Consider the following 16,430-nt stretch of genomic DNA (forward strand, 5'->3'; position numbering starts at 1 on the left):
AGATGAATAATGGGTTTATGAGCTAGGTCAATGTACTGTGTTCCATCAGGATATTTTTTATATATTAAATTAGTAGGTGTGGAGGTATATGACTATGAATTTGTCATCATCATGAAACAAACTATTCTTTGTGTGTCTTGCTTCCACTTAAGTAATTTAATATAGCCTTAATTTCCACAGGCTTGGAAATTTCTTTGCCGTTGTTGTTTTGTATGATTTTTTTTCAGTTAGAAAGCATACTGATTTCCATTCATGGACATTTTATATCGTAGATTGTTTACTTAAGCAACCTCTGACTTCTCAAACACACACATACACATTTTGTGCTAACTGCATTCATGCATTTATGCCTGATGTTCTCTTATCGATGTGCCCACAAGTTCTTCATTTCTTTACCACCAAATGTGGAAACTACAAGAGGAAGAAATACATAATTAGCAACCATAAACATGTTTGGAAATATTAGTTAAGGTTTTTTTTTTTTTTAATGTGTATAATGTCATTAATTCCACTTTAAATGATAAAAGATGAATGCAAACACAGTGAGAGTAAGGATTGGCATTTAGCCATGATAGACACCATATTTAAATTAATATGAATAAACAAAACCATTCACCTCCCAGAATGCCTGGTCATCGAAGCATTTTCTGTCTTGTTGGGGTCTCCAGAAACTCCATTTAAGGAAAAGTCCTGCAAATTTTAATTTTAGTTGTATGTTTAGTTTGCCTCAGTAAACCAAAACACAAAAAACTAATTGGTCAGGGCGATGGCCCACTTTAGACATTCTACTAACTGTAGGTAACTTTGCAACTACATGTCAACTAACTCTCATTAGAGTATTAGTAGACTGGTAGGTTCTGCTTCAGGTTAGTAGAATAAGTTGACATGTGCTTGCAAAGTTAGTAAGTAAAATGTCTGTTGGGGAGCATCAAAATAAAGTGTTAGCAGATATTAAACAGAACAAAAATTTTCAGTTTTACTCAAATTAGGGTGATGCAAAAATGAGTACACCCCACTGAAAGTCTCTGGAGCAAAGCTAAATTTTAGACTACAAATGTCTAATTTAACAAGAATTCAACCACAGGTGAGTCCAGCAGACAGTTGACTATAAAAGGGTGTTAAAACCTCTTCCCATTTCATGCTGTCAGCAATGGCACCACATGGAAGAGAAATGTCACAAGATCTGAGAAAGAAAATAATTTCTTTACACTAGAAAGGTGAAGGCTACAAGAAGAACAGCAAAGCTTTACTTATCAGTCAGAATACTATAGCAAAAGTGGTACAAAAATCTAAAAAAGATGGAACTGCAGGTCATCCACGGAGGTTAAAACCTCGAGAGGAGCGTCTTCTTATGAGAAGGGTTGAAGAAAATCAGCATGCAAGTTCACTGCAGTTATCTAAAGAAGTAGAAAGCCAAACTGGGGTGACTATTTCCTGTGACACAATACGGCGTACACTGCAGAGGAATGGCATGCATGGGTGCCGTCCACAAAAGAAGCCTCTCCTAAAGCCCAGGCACAAAAAAGCCCACCTAGAGTATGTCAGGGCCCATGATGACAAAGATGAAGACTACTGGGACTCTATACTCTGGAGTGATGAGAGCAAGATGAATGTTTTTGGAACCGATGGCTTCAAAACTGTATGGCGTCGCAAAGGTGAGGAATACAAAGAAAAATGCATAGTGCCTACAGTGAAACATGGTGGTGTCAGTGTCCTTATGTGGGGCTGCATGAGTGCTGCTGGTGTCGGGGAGCTGAATTTCATTGATGGCATCATGAAATCACAGATGTACTGCTCTATACTGAAAGAGAAGATGCTACCATCACTCTGTGCCCTTGGTCGTCATGCACTTTTCCAACATGACAATGATCCTAAACACACATCTAAGGCTGAAAATGTACAGGGTGAAAATGATTCAGAGGCTCCTGATCTGAACCCAGTCGAACACCTATGAGGAATTCTGAAGAGTCAAGTTGAGCATCACTCTCCATCCAGCATCCAGTCTCTAAAAGAGGTCATTCTTGAAGAATGGAAAAAGATGGATGTTGCAAAATGTCACCAGCTTGTTCATTCCATGCCTACAAGACTTGGTGTTGTCATTAAAAATCATGGAGGCCATACAAAGTACTAGATGTAGTAGTTTTTGTTGTGGGGTGTTTTGTTTTTTGTTTTGTTACTCATTTTTGCATCACCCTAATTTGAGTAAAACTGAAAAATGTGTAATCTAAGTTATAATATTAACCTTCCTTTCATGTTAGAAGTTAAACAGATGTTATATAAAACTTAGTCTTGTCAACATTATGGAAATTGTTTTTGTGTTCATTGAGATATTGTTTAAAATGTTACTTTTCAAAGGGGGTGTACTCATTTACGCTGAGCACTGAATAGTTATTTGAATGTCTAAAGTGGACTACCGGTTTTATCTTTTCTTTTTCTTCTTAGAAAGAATTTGAATCTAACACAAATTATCACTCAGACAAAAATGCATATCAATATATGCACTGGTAAAACTGTTTAAAACAGCCAAAGGTGCTTTCTGTGCTGATCTTAATTTATTCATAACACACAGAAATTAAATATGCCAGTCTAATGATCTTCATCAGTGGTTTACCTGTAGCTGTGCCCATCACCAGACTCATGCACACTGTTATGAGGAGAACACAGATTTGATACACAGCAAACCGCATAGCTCTGAGAACACAAATACAACACAGTCAACATTAAAAGTTCAGAAAAACATCTAAAGCTCCCGTTTTATGCCTGTGATCATTGCTTTAGCTTAACAAACAATTTACTGTTATGTTTTATTTAATGCCATTTTATGGAGATACACATAATATGACTGAATAAAAGTTAAAATCATTTTACATTGTGCTTTCACTACTGGCCAGCCGTAGAATTAAATTAGCAAACCATCCCAGAATTCCTGGTATGGCGTGCACGTTGATGACGCCGCAGGTGTCGTGACACTCAAAAGCAAACAGCATGTGATCCTGAATGAAAGAGAAAAACAAAGAATCATTCCTGACATTCAGTGAAATACAGTGCCTATAGAAAATCATCATACCCCTTTGAAATAGTCACGTTATTTGTCGTACAGCCTGAAATCAAAACCGTTTCTAGCTTTATTTACAAATTTTGCCTAACAACAAATTAATGGAAGCGCAGAGGATAGAGCAAAACCAAACACCGGTCACGAATTAGAAGTCTAAAACCAGAATTTTTAAAGAGAAATGTCAAAGGATTTCAATATAACAGAAGAGAAGCTTGAGTTTGTTGCCCAGCCCTATTTGTTTGAACTGTGAGAACCGTCTACTCTCACTTACGCTACTCCTACATCCTATGTCATACATCGGGTCAGAGTTCACTTTTCCACCGGAACTCGACTTGTGTACAGCCGTCGCCGGAAGCCAGTATAAAGTTATAAATATGGATATTTTTCTTACAAAAACGCACTAAGTAGCTTCAGAAGGCCTTTATTAACCCCCTGGAGCCGTATGGATTACTTGTATGATGGATGGATGAGCTTTTTTGGGCTTCAAAGTCTAGAGAACCATTCACTCCCATTATAAAACTTGGTAGAGCCTAGATGTTTTTAATATAACTCTGTTTGTGTTGGGCTGAAAGAATTAAATCATATACACCTAGGATGGCTTGAAGGTGAGTAAATCATGGGATAATATTCATTTTTGAGTAAACTATTCCTTTAATCTTGACACAACTTGTGGACATTTTCTGGGCGACATGGAGTGTACTGCAACAGTAAAAGAGTCTCACAAACGCACGTCATCCAGCCATCCAGAGAAGCTCAAAGGCCAGGGTCAAAACATTTTTTATAGAATACATTAAAGGGTTAGTTCACCCCAAAATGACAATAATGTCATTTATTACTCATGCCTCATGCCGTTCCACACCTGTAAGACCTTCATTCATCTTCGGAACACAAATTAAGATATTTTGGTTGAAATCCAATGACTCAGTGAGGCCTGCATAGCCAGCAATGACATTTCCTCTCTCAAGATCCATTAATGTACTAAAAACATATTTAAATCAGTTCATCTGAGTACAGTGGTTCAATATTAATATTATAAAGCAACAAGAATATTTTTGGTGCGTCAAAAAAAAAACAAAAAAAAAAAACGACTTACATAGTGATGGCCGATTTCAAAACACTGCTTCATTAAGCTTTGGAGCGTTATGAATCTTTTGTGTCGAATCATGATTCGGATCGCGTGTCAAACCGCCAAACTGCTGAAATCACGTGACTTTGGATTCATAATGCTCCGAGGCTTCCTGAAGCAGTGTTTTGAAATCGGCCAGTCGTTATTTTGTTTTAGGTTTTTTGGTGCACAAAAAATATTCTTGTCGCTTTATAATATTAATATTTTTAACTTTATATAAAGGTACTAAAAACATATTTAAATCAGTTCATGTGAGTTCACTGGTTCTAACTTAATATTATAAAGCAACAAGAATACTTTTTGTGCGCCAAAAAACCCCCACAATAATGACTTTTTAACAATATCTAGTGATGGCCGATTTCAAAACACTGCTTCGGAGTGTTATTAATCTTTTGAGTCAAATCAGTGATTCGGATCTCTTATCAAACCGTCAAAGTGCTGAAATCACGTGACTTTGGTGCTCCGAACCACTGATTCGATTCGTAAAGCTCCGAAGCTACATGAAACAGTGTTTTGAAATCGACCATCACTAGATAAAGTCGTTTTGTTTGTTTTGTTTTTTAAAAAAATATACTTTTACCTTTATAATATTAAGGTAGAACCACTGTACTCACATGGACACATTTTTAGTACCTTTATGGATCTTGAGAGAGGAAATGTCATTGCTGGCTAGACAGGCCTCGAGCCATCGGATGTCAACAAAAATATCTTTATTTGCATTCCGAAGATTAACGGCTGTGGAACGGCATAAATGACATTATTTTCATTTTTGGGTGAACTAACCCTTTAAATGTCGGTTTGTTTTTCTCCAAACCCTACTGTATACGCCCAGGACACTTAGAATATACGGCAAGGGATTATTCTGTGATATATTTGCATCTTTAAAAAAAAAAAAAAAAAAAAAAAGCTTGATTCACTGCCATTATATGGACGAGCGCGAGCGGGACTTTTTTATTCTCTTTTTGTGGTCAATAAAAAAGAATTGCATAAAGCATTATATCAAGAAATCAATAAAATTTGAGTAAATAAGAACATTTTGTGGTTGACTTGACCTTCATATACCGGAATCCCAGGGCTGATAAGAGAGAGGCAAAGAAGCCAATCGTCATTGCAATCCACGGAGTGTGGACTGCTGTCATGGCAACTCCAATGGCAACACCACCAGACAGGGCCGAGCTCTGGATATGAACCTGTGCAGTGAACACCAGTGAAACATGACTCTGATGTATCCATTATAAAAATAAAAATTAAAACACGGTCGACATTCCTGGATCCTAACAAAGTCAAATGGAGTTCACAACGCATTTCCTTTCATAATGTGACAGATTTCACAGTATTATTATATTATAATATGATTGTCTTCAACTCAGTGAGGGAGGTGCTCTGTGTGAATATTGTTCCTACAGCCTCTCACCATGTTCATCTTTCCTTTGGAGTTGGTGAGCATAGAAACGGATATCGCCATGACAGCACTGACGGCCAGAGCCAGATAAGTCCCATATATCACAGTGAGCTTCAGTTCTCTCTCCCACCTGTGATACACCAGTGCCGAGTTAAAACTGGGCCAGAACATCCACAGAAACAGTGTTCCTGTGAGAAAGAGAGAAAGGGAGGAAGTTCCCTGTGCATAATTTAATTAAAATATAGATATAAAACAATTACACTTCGTTCCTCGAATCTTATTGGGTGAGCGTCGTTCAAAAGAGCTGATATAACAGTCCAGCAGCACTGGGACTATCCACTGGTTGTATTAATCAAACCGTTCGTCTTTCTTTGTTCCAGACAGTCTGGGAATTTTCAGTGACTCTTTCTGCAGGTTACACCAGCAGGTGGCGACAAATGACTCACTGAATCATTCATTGAGCCTATTGAACCGATTCGTTCACAATTTCATTTATGATCGAAATAGCTGAATCATTATAGGCCTGCATCACACAAATTGTAAATAATCTCTGGCCATAACACTCTTTTGTGAGAGATATTGACCTATAAAACTCACAATGCTTTTTGCTTTGCTGAAAGAATGAAAATGTCATACGATGGAGTGATTTAAAGCAGTAAATTAGAATATAACATTATGTATGACATAAGCACAGGTGCTATTAAATATTCACTTGGTTAACATTAAAGCTCACTAAATCATCTGATGTGCTATCATGGTTATGGTCTGAAACCAAGGTAGTACTGGCTTAGAGCATTGAGGTATTTTCTGAGTTTGAGAGATGACTGGTTATTGTACTCACCAAGCATTGCGAATAAGCCAGTGTTACGGTCAGTTTTCTCTTTCTCATGTTTTGGATTGATTCCCTCTCTGTGCAGCACCCATGACACCATCACACCAAAAAGGGCTCCGAAGATATGGAGCAGCATGATGCTGTACACTGGATCTGCCTGAAACATGAGCACCGTTTCAATCATTGCCTTAGTACAGTATGAAAATACTCTGTTTAAAATACTCTGTCTGAATAAAATAGTATGTTCATTCTTAGTACAGTAGAATGTCTTTCAAAAGTAGCCTGTTCAGACAGTAATTCACTGATATCACTGTTTTGCAAGCTGGTTTTACTGAAATTTCCTGACATTTTAAATAGAGACTTATATGCAAAGACAGTTTATATGCAAATCTTTTTTTTTTTTTTTTTTTTTTTTTAATGATTAATATATTAACTATTTTTGTCAATGATATTCCCAACAATATCGCATTTTAATAATACATTTTCAGTGCTATGCAATAAAAAAGTCTGTTTGCAAGATATAGCAGAAAACATTGGCCTAGCAGTTTTTATATAATGAGGCATTTTTTTTATATTAGATTTCTTAATTGAAATTGGCTTGCAATGTACCTAGAGATTAGGATATGGGAAATTTTGAAAATTTATATCTGGGAATGTAATACTGGGTATTTTCAGGATCCACTGATTCAGGAATAATTCATTCGGGAACAAACAAATAACTAGGCTTGTTCAACTTGAAGCAGCGCTGCACAGACCAATAAATGACATCAAAGTACCGCGAGAGCGATTTTAAAAGCATATGGTGCCATCTGCTCTGATGTCTGTGTGCTGCTTCAAGTCGAACAAGCCTAACGTTTAATGGTTGAATCTTTGAATGATTCATTCAACTTAATGAATCATTCTTCATTGAAATCATTCTTCTGTATTGAAATTGGCTTGCAATGTACCTTAAGATGAGGGTATATGATAGTGATCATTTTTATCAGGGAAGGCTACTTCTCTTACATGGAGCAGGGTTCGCAGGATCCACTGATTGATCACAAATCCAGTGACCTCCACCAGAGCCATTAGTAAAAGCTGGACAGGATTTGTCTTCCCATGGACCGCTCCCATTGCAACCAGAGCGGATGCTGCACAGAGCTCTGCCTCAATCACACTACGTGAGGAAAAAAACTTTTTTTTTTTTAAATTACGACAAAAGTAAAGATTATGATTATAAAGAGCAAATTCATTCGTTTTTCGGTGTAAATGTACCAGAGCAAACGTTTGGACTTTTTTTTTTTTTTTTAAATGATAATGTTTCATTTTCAATTGAATGGCTTACTCAGCTGTCAGTGTCTTCATGGTAACTGCCATTAAAAGAACAGTTTACCCAAAAATGAAAACTATCCCATAGTTTACTCACCCTCATCAGGTATATATCACTTTCTTCTTTCAGCTAAACAGTCCGAGTTATATTAAATAATATCCCAGCTCTTCCCAGCTTATTGAATAGTGCCCAAGTTTTTGAAGCTCCAAAAAGTGCATCCATCCTTCATAAAAGTAATCCACACGACTCCAGTGGGTTAATAAATGCCTTATGATGCAAAGCAATGGCCATTCCCAGAAGTCAGTGATTATAGTTTAAAAAGTTTTAAATATGGATATTTTTCTTACAAAAACGCATGACCCACTGGAGTCATGTGGATTACTTTTATGAGGGATGGATGCGCTTTTTGGAGTTTCAAAAATTCGGTCACTATTCAATGCTGTTACAAAGCTGGGAAGAGCAGGGATATTATTTAATATAACTCAGAGTGTGTTCGCTGAAAGAAGAAAGCCATATACACCCGATGGCTTGAGGGTGAGTAAATTATTTTTGGGTAAACTATTCCTTTAAAATTTACTCATTATGGGTTGCTTTTGTAAGAAATCATCAGCTAAGACCTGAAATGTATGTACCTCTTCATACTGATGTGTATCTCTCTTCTGTACTGGCGTTGTGGCAGCAGGAAGCCATTCATCATGATGGCCCACTGGATGGCCATGGCTGCTAACAGCACATTAAACCCTGATCCACTGAAACCATATCGTACAAGGAACGTGGCCAGGAATCCAAACCCCATGAATATCATCACATGAATATCTTGGAATTCTGCAGAAAAATATTGCATTTCCAATATTTGTCATTTTTATGAAAAGCAATATGGGAATAAAAACTTGAAACACTTGGCAGTCAGTCTTTTATAGAAATACTTCTTATCATCTAAAACCAGAGATGTTGTGGCTCCACACCCCAACGGCAACATGTCACACATTTACAAACAAAACAAAGTAAAACCATATTCATTTTAAGTATGTTCATATGCATATGAACTTTGCAAGTAGTTTTTGATGTGTTTAAGTTACTAAAAAAGCCCAGGAAGTAATTACTGAGCTGAATATATGACTAGTCTTTTGTTGCATTAGCATGCGTTAATATATGAACACAGCAGGTTTACAAAACTTTATATGATTTGATGTTGTATTCATAAATAACCTTAGGTTTATCTTTAAGAACAATGAATGCAAGTGTGAACCCTTAAAAGATTCATAACACAGCTTTAATGTAAATCAGACTTACTAACCTGCATATGAGCGGATGAAAAGCTTACTGTCATACTTTCTGTCAATCTGCTCATGCTGCTCTATTTTGACAAAAAAGACAAACAATAGTACAAAGACGGTTTCCAGCAGGAAGGCCACAAGAGGAAGTCTTGAGCGGAGACTGGGGGCGTACTGAGGAGCCATTATGACTGTGACAAACTCTGAATGTAATCTACACCAGCCAGAGATGAAGAAGAGTATGTAAGATCATGTGCGCGTAAGAGGTGTTCCCAAAAATGCCGCCCATGCCATGTGCAATTAATCATAATGTTGTGTGTGTAATACAGTATATCATGTATGGACAGTGTTTCTTTGTATAGTACAACCTATAAGCAACATTATCAAAAGCCAGCAAAGAAAATGATGCAATTAAGATAAAACGTTTGGGTTATTCCTGTTCTACAGCACATTTTAAATTCTATAAAAAAAATGTATCTGACTAAACTAGTAAAATTGTTTAAAATGAATTACTATGTTCACTTAATTGAGATAAATTGGGCCTAATTAATTTGCCTTTTTGGAAATTGTTAAACATTTTATCCACTATACACCACATAAGAAATATGTTGGGGGAGATAAAATGCATATTGCACACTGCATATTGCAGTGTTATTTATAATATAATTAGCTTGTTTGTGGGGTTTTGGTTATGCCATTTCAGCGTTTGCCAGTCTCAGAAAGTACAAAACTAAAAGATTTAGTTAATGTGGAATACGCATCTCTCACATATAAAAAAAAACCCCCAATCAAACAGAGAGTCCTATATCCATCCTATTGGTCAGCGAGAAGAACTACCTGATTTGTACGCAAAAAAGAGCGACTGGTTGGCGAAGAAAACATGTCAGCCAATCCATTACCCTTTCTTTGATACCGTGCTAAGACAGACCACTGCTTATTGGCTATTATATGGATTGAACCAGGCGCCAATAATGAGTGTTGGAACCAACCAATTGATTTTCTATTTATTTGGTTTGCCATGGTACCCTAATTTGTGTTCTGCCAAGAAGTATAAACACATTAATAAGTGTAAATAATTGTATGCATTTAGACTAGATCTTGAACTCATCATACATTACATAGGCAACAATACATTCTTTCTCATTTATTTAAGGTGTACAGACCCACCCTATAATGATAAAAATCCAACCACTCCTTTTTTTATTCCCCATAAATCATAAGCAGTGTCTCAGAACAAGCCATTTGCAGGTTCCTGGCAATGTGATGTCACATTAGCCACAGGCCCCGCCCACGAATGTTGACAGACACTGTCGTTTTAACATAGAACCACCCTGAGTGAGTTCACAGCGAGTTATACACAGTCCGCCATTGCTTCTCTGACGAAAACATCTGCCAAGCATTTTAGGTGTTCTGTAGCTGGATGGATTAATCCACAGCTCTCTCCATTTACTCTGAGCCACTGAAGACGAGGTGGATTAATTTTGTTTTCAAAGAAAATGCTCCCTCAACTCTACAGAGATTAGTTTATGTCTGCACGAATCAATTCACATTGGACTGCTTTGTGAACGAATGTCAATACAAAGGGACAATACAAAACAGAGGTTGTGCTAAAAAGTTGTTACTCAAGGATAGATCAGTACAAACTGTTCACTGTACATCACTGTTCGTGATCCAGCTTACAGCCTCCAGAGTGATACTGGATATGGCAGTAATGAAGGTGAGAGCACTTTATTATAGTTCATCAGAGTTGATTTACGGATATAAAGTTTACCAGTTTAGATCAGTTTAAATGTTCAATTTTTGCCTTTTTGGAATCTCATTGGGAGGAACAGAATTCGACAGCAAATATGATGAGATATGTTGATGCAGTGACTTAAAATATGCTGATTCTATCATATATGTGGATGGACTTTAACCAGCATCAGTTTAAATGTTCATTTTCTGCCTTTTTGTCATTTATAATGATATTAAATATGAGCAAAATTGGTGAGCGAAGGCAGACGGGATCCGGAAAATTCCACGAGCCTGGACTCGAACCTAAAATTCTTTGTACTTAACTGCACTAGAGGTCAGAACACTGTCCACAAAGCCATTAGGAAGTCCAAGACTGAGCCAGTTTTATAAAAATTAGAACCTCATGGGTGGTGGGGAACGAATTCGATGGCAAATATACAGCTGTCGAAATCTGTTCTTTTAACATTACTTAATTAAACCCTAATTATTTCCTCAGTCAAGCATCGGAAGACTGACCTCGGAAAGAGGAAACGGGTAACGTAAACCAAAGACTATAGAATAACACAAGACGTATCACTCGTATTGTTTTGAACATAGGTTTTGAATGGGAGACACGCAATATGGCGGAATAAGCCCCGCCTTCTAAATAAGAGCCAATCGCAGCCGTTAGAAGCACTGGTTTCTATAGAAACATTCAGACGCGCGCCTCTGAAACATGGCAAAAGAGACGAGCATTTAGGTCTGCGCATGCGCATTAGCTTGATCCAGCCAAAAAAAAAAAAAAAAATACAGTTTTTTGTCATGATTCAAGCGTTTGGATAAAATATTTATAAGACAGTTGTTGTCAGATTTCATTGGTGATTTCAAATATGAAATGTAATCGTAAGGTTGGCGAACAGTTTGGGAGAATTTGATGTTTCCCCATTCAAAGAGATAGGGCATGATGCCCAGGATGCTCGAGAGGACCACCCATGAATGTGGTTTCAACGAGGTCCGCTAGCTGACTATAAACGGCTTAGAAAAGACCAGTTTATTATTATTATTATTATTTATTCTATTTATTTATTGCATACAGAAAATATAGAAAATTTGTACAAACATATACAACTCACAACAAATATACATATAGGATTATATAATATTATATTATATTAAATTCCCTTAGGCTATACATTTAAAATAGCCTACATATTTAAGCTAATATCCAAAGAAAGAAAGAAAGAAAGAAAGAAAGAAAGAAAGAAAGAAAGAAAGAAAGAAAGAAAGAAAGAAAGAAAGAAAGAAAGAAAGAAAGAAAGAAAGAAAAAATAAATGACCCTTCCACTTGTCTCAATCAAGTCTTCCAAATGCATCGTACTTATAATTCCTTCTCTCAAGTAGATGGCGGTAGTGCTCCTTCTAAAGCTGTCATCAAAAGAGAAGAAGAACCGTTGGAACGGTCTATGGTTGGAACAAAGTAAAGCTTTAGTTTCAGCACAAAAGGATCATTTACAGTACAGGTTTGTCTAGATTTTTTTGTATATAAAAATATCAAAATCCAGAAGGAACGTCGCTCTGGATTCGCATAATTTAATTGCATGTTGTTATAGTTAATATTCATTGCAAATGATTTTGTAAAGCTCTCTGAACACTTCCGTAAACACACAAATGCTTTATATATGTCCTCGCTGGTTGCCGATAGTCATCGAGTAAAGGTCAGTAACCTGGAAATCTCGTCTTATCAGGATCAAGGCATTCGCGTGACCGAGTAATTTGTGAGTTTCTGTGCCACTAACTATATAATGCTGTTTCTTATGATTTTGATCTAAATAGAAACACTTAAGGCTGGGAAAGTTAGATTTAATACTGTTTAACCCATTTTTTTTTTAATGTAAAAAAAAAAATTCCATCATTTATCAATTATCAATATCAATATCTAGATGTAGATATGAAATGTTTTTTACTTACAAGATATGATTATGATAAGACGGGTGTAATAGGATTTGATTTGATACACAGTCTTAAGCTTTCTGTGTTGTTATTTCTGATTTGAAGGTCATGGCTGAGGTGCAGATTCGTCGCTACCGAGATGAAGATCATGAAGAAGTAAAGGAGGTTTTTACTATTGGTATGAGCGAGCACATCCCACCTTCCTGCATGCACGTTCTCAAACAGCCCCTAGCGCAGATGATTCTGGGATGTGTGTTTTGCGCTTTGCTGACAAGCTCAAAGTCCATCCTTTTACCTGTACTAGCAGTCACGCTGCTTTTGGCCGCAGGCCGTCAGTGTATAAGTTACATGTTCACTAAGTACATTCAGACTAGCCTTGATCAAGATCTCGACCACATTCAGCAGACCTACCTGGATCCACCTAACGCCTGCTTCTGGGTGGCAGAGAGCCAAGGTCGTGTTGTGGGTACAGTAGGGTGTTTAACTGCAGCGAAAGACGAGAACTTCCTGGAACTTAAGCGGATGTCTGTTAAAAAGACTCACCGTGGACAAGGCATTGCCAAAGCGCTGTGCCGTACGGTGGCAGACTTCGCTCGTGAACGTGGTTATCTAGGAGTGATGCTTCATACCTCGGTGGTCCAGACGGATGCACAGAAGCTATACGAGCACATGGGCTACCAGAAGATCAGAGAATTTAGTGCTCCAGAGTTTATTGCCAAGCTGACTAATTTCACACTGATAGAGTACCAATTCATCATAAAACAAGATCACTACTGAAATTGAGATCTGCAGTTTCACTGAGCCCACCTTGCTATTGATGAACAGGCTTTTTAACAAGTCACTTTTTTTTCAAATCACTAAAGAAGCAAAACACCACTATTATCATTTGCATATTTCTTAATCATTAACTTAAAAAAGGGAACTATTCTTTTATAAGAAACTGTTCATATAGGTATAAAAAAATCTATTTATTGTATGAGTTTAAATTATTGTTTTAAAAATCTGATTTACTTTAACAACCATGAATTGAAGCAAAACAAGGTGTCCAAATCTTGTCTGAGCACCATTAATGTATGTACCTGTCAATGAAGGAGAATTAATATTTAATGAATCTATTCAATATTTGGAAGTGTACTTGAGGAAGATGCTGTATAGTCCTTGAGATAGCTTGTGTTGCTTAAGATCATTTCAATGTATTATACATGTAGCCTGTCCTCTTCTATGAAAAACAGTGCAGTTTTCTATAAATGTATTTGGTCAACAGAGGCATGATGTAAATGCCTTGAAACTGATACTTGAAACTGTGTTTAACAGGAGCTGCGTGCAGTACGAATGATGTGACGCATTTCCACCTCCGTAGCATTGATGTCGATTACAGTGGCAGTGAGAATGTGACAATTACGTATCTGTGTTAATAGTTTATGCTTATTAACAAAAAACATAATCACTCTCCTGTATTATCAGATGACCTATAGTTGACCTTTTCCTGCATTTTTGATTGTCTCGTGACTGAATGATTAAATGACTCTAAACATGTAATGCAACATCTGGATAAATTGCTTTGTTCTGATGAGACCAAATGTAATTTGTTGTAATGAGATAAATTAATAAAACCTTTTTAAAATGTAGTGTTGTGTTTTAACGTTTTTATTTGAGATGTTATATTGAATTTTCAGTAGAATTTATCATCCTGACCTGATTTTTAGCTGGGTTTGATTAGCTCTGTGAGCAACATCGGTGGTCTGAAGTTGCAAAGATCATGTGATTTCATATAGGAAGTTTTACCCTCAGTCAGCAAAACTGAAAAAACACAGTTTTTGACATAGCTTGTTTGAATTGAATCAGCAAATTTTTTTGGAGAACATTTTGCTCGGATGTCATCTATTTGCAGTTGCACCTATAATAGCACATAAGCACGTTTGGTCACTTTGATAGGAAAGCAGGACAAGCCTGTGTAATGGTAAGCTTAACTAGTACTCAAGACATTTACACACTCTGCAAAATATTGTGCTTTGTCATTCATTTGGGGTGATTTAAAAAGCTAATAGCTTTCTAAAACTTTTACAGACTGAGAAGGCACTTGAGGTTATTGTAATATTTTGTCTTCTGCTTAAAGCCTAGATGTCGTGGTATCGGATCCGTGAGTATCGGGATGCAGATTACTCAGCTGTGAGGACCTTATACTCCACTGGGTTCAGAGAACATGCTGAAACTGTTTATCTTCTGGCCCTGAAGCAGCCATGGACTCAAGCTGCGCTGTGTGGAATCTTCCTTCTCATCTATGTCCTCTCCGGCTCATTTCTGACCTGCATTATTGGTGTCGGTGGGGTTATGCTTGCCGGTCGAGTGGCAGTACAGTATATTTTTGAGCAGGGTATTCAACTTGGGCTCAGTGAGGATCTGTTGGACATCAGGACCTCCTACATGCAGACTGGCAGCAGGAGCTGCTTTTGGGTGGCAGAACTAAAAGGATCTATTGTCGGGACGGTGGGCATTTTGCCCTGTGTGGAGGAGCCAGGTGCTTGGGAACTGAAAAGGATCTCTGTGAAAAGGGAGTTTCGGGGTCGTGGCCTTGCGAAAGCTCTTTGTAAAACAGCCCTGGAATTTGTTGCCAGACACGATGTGAAGAGGGTCGTGCTTTTCACCTCTATGGTCCAAACTGATGCTCATAAGCTGTATGACAGCATTGGGTTTAAAAAAGAGAAGGAGTTTGTGTGGCCATCACTTCCTGCCAGGCTGATCAATTTCATGGTGTTTAAATATGCACACAGCAGGACTGGTGGTTTTATGTCATGCTAAAATAAGAAAAGAAGAAAAAAAAGAAAAGTTTGTATTCGTATTCGTCCACCCGGTGGAAAAAAAAAAAAAATGGCTAAAATGTTTAATTTGATATCATTTTAAAATAAAAGATTCACAAAAGGATTAACATAGTATGTCAATGTTTACACTATTTTAAAGATAAATGACAAAAATACAATGCACACTGGTATTCCATTATTTATTTCATTTAAGCATTAGAGGCACAAATCCCATGTGTCTGATAAATTATTTGCTAACATATAAAATGAAAAAGAAAGATCATTAAGATCAATGCTCATGCAACCCTGTTACAACTACAAACTAATATTTACTCCCAAATTTATTTAGACTAAATTAACTACAAACCAATATTAGCTTAGTTAATTTAGGGTAAATTAAAACAATTGAAACCCTGTTATTACAACCCTGTTGCCTTCTTTTTTTATATATATATTTTTACTGTTTGTATGTGCTTTATAACAGGACCTCGGCGGGGTGCGGGATTGTTTTACACAAATTTAAAGATCCCCGAAAGTTCTGCAGTCACAGCAATTTTCAAACACACATCTTAATTATATCATATGGAGAAGGTACACCCAGTTATGAATAATAATAATAATAATAAAGCAATCTAAACAACTTGCAATAATTAGGCCTACATTTGCCGAAAACACATACTTTGTGCTTAAAATGAGCCTAAAATGCAAAATTATAAGCCTAATTAAGGATAGTAAGTATTTTCCAAGCACAAACATATAAAACATTTAAAAAGTTGTAATTGCTGTATACAGTTTGTGAAAATGAAAATAGAAAATATTAAAAATATTTGTTAAATACAGTTTTATTTATCATATCTTCTGATATTTATTTTGTTTTATCTATTTTGTAAAGTCTTAAATTTGCTATTTAATATAATATTATTTTGAACTGCTTGCTATTTACAATTTAAACAAACAAAAAAAAAAACATT

At 36.6% G+C, this 16,430-nt stretch overlaps 2 protein-coding genes across 5 annotated transcripts; one reads left to right on the plus strand and one right to left on the minus strand.

Annotated features, from left to right (window-relative positions):
* Positions 1 to 96: 96 nt before the first annotated feature.
* rhd (Rh blood group, D antigen) lies at positions 97 to 12,807 on the minus strand. Of its 2 annotated transcripts, XM_067386063.1 has the most exons (11): positions 12,680 to 12,807; positions 12,090 to 12,172; positions 8,357 to 8,549; positions 7,421 to 7,571; positions 6,425 to 6,572; positions 5,596 to 5,771; positions 5,234 to 5,371; positions 2,869 to 2,993; positions 2,612 to 2,691; positions 617 to 690; positions 97 to 411 (listed from the first exon to the last, which is right to left on the minus strand). In XM_067386063.1, exons 3-11 carry the CDS (start codon positions 8,527 to 8,529, stop codon positions 385 to 387), a joined length of 1,092 nt encoding a protein of 363 aa, XP_067242164.1. In that variant the 5' UTR covers positions 8,530 to 8,549; positions 12,090 to 12,172; positions 12,680 to 12,807; the 3' UTR covers positions 97 to 384. The 2 variants fall into 2 exon arrangements, with proteins under 2 accessions (XP_067242164.1, XP_067242163.1); XM_067386062.1 differs by lacking the exons at positions 12,090 to 12,172; positions 12,680 to 12,807 and adding an exon at positions 9,022 to 9,364.
* On the plus strand, positions 12,145 to 15,502 carry LOC137020460 (probable N-acetyltransferase camello). 3 transcript variants are annotated; one of them, XM_067386064.1, is made up of 3 exons: positions 12,169 to 12,231; positions 12,767 to 12,839; positions 14,778 to 15,502. In XM_067386064.1, exon 3 carries the CDS (start codon positions 14,783 to 14,785, stop codon positions 15,458 to 15,460), a length of 678 nt encoding a protein of 225 aa, XP_067242165.1. In that variant the 5' UTR covers positions 12,169 to 12,231; positions 12,767 to 12,839; positions 14,778 to 14,782; the 3' UTR covers positions 15,461 to 15,502. The 3 variants fall into 3 exon arrangements, with proteins under 3 accessions (XP_067242166.1, XP_067242165.1, XP_067242167.1); XM_067386065.1 differs by lacking the exon at positions 14,778 to 15,502 and having other exon boundaries at positions 12,145 to 12,231; positions 12,767 to 14,452; XM_067386066.1 differs by lacking the exons at positions 12,169 to 12,231; positions 14,778 to 15,502 and adding an exon at positions 12,239 to 12,486 and having other exon boundaries at positions 12,767 to 14,452.
* The last annotated feature ends 928 nt before the right edge of the window (positions 15,503 to 16,430 follow it).

This window comes from Chanodichthys erythropterus, chromosome 5 (assembly GCF_024489055.1).
Source record: "Chanodichthys erythropterus isolate Z2021 chromosome 5, ASM2448905v1, whole genome shotgun sequence".
In the NCBI taxonomy this organism is placed as follows: Eukaryota; Metazoa; Chordata; class Actinopteri; order Cypriniformes; family Xenocyprididae; genus Chanodichthys; species Chanodichthys erythropterus.

Coding starts and splice junctions, on each gene's coding strand:
- rhd (XM_067386062.1), bottom strand. CDS start 9,184: ATGGCTCCTCAGTACGCCCCCAGTCTCCGCTCAAGACTTCCTCTTGTG. Junction 7,572..8,356: donor ATACACATCAGTATGAAGAG/GTACATACATTT, acceptor TTCCTCACGTAG/TGTGATTGAGGCAGAGCTCT. Junction 691..2,611: donor GGTGATGGGCACAGCTACAG/GTAAACCACTGA, acceptor TAAAATTTGCAG/GACTTTTCCTTAAATGGAGT.
- LOC137020460 (XM_067386064.1), top strand. CDS start 14,783: ATGTCGTGGTATCGGATCCGTGAGTATCGGGATGCAGATTACTCAGCT.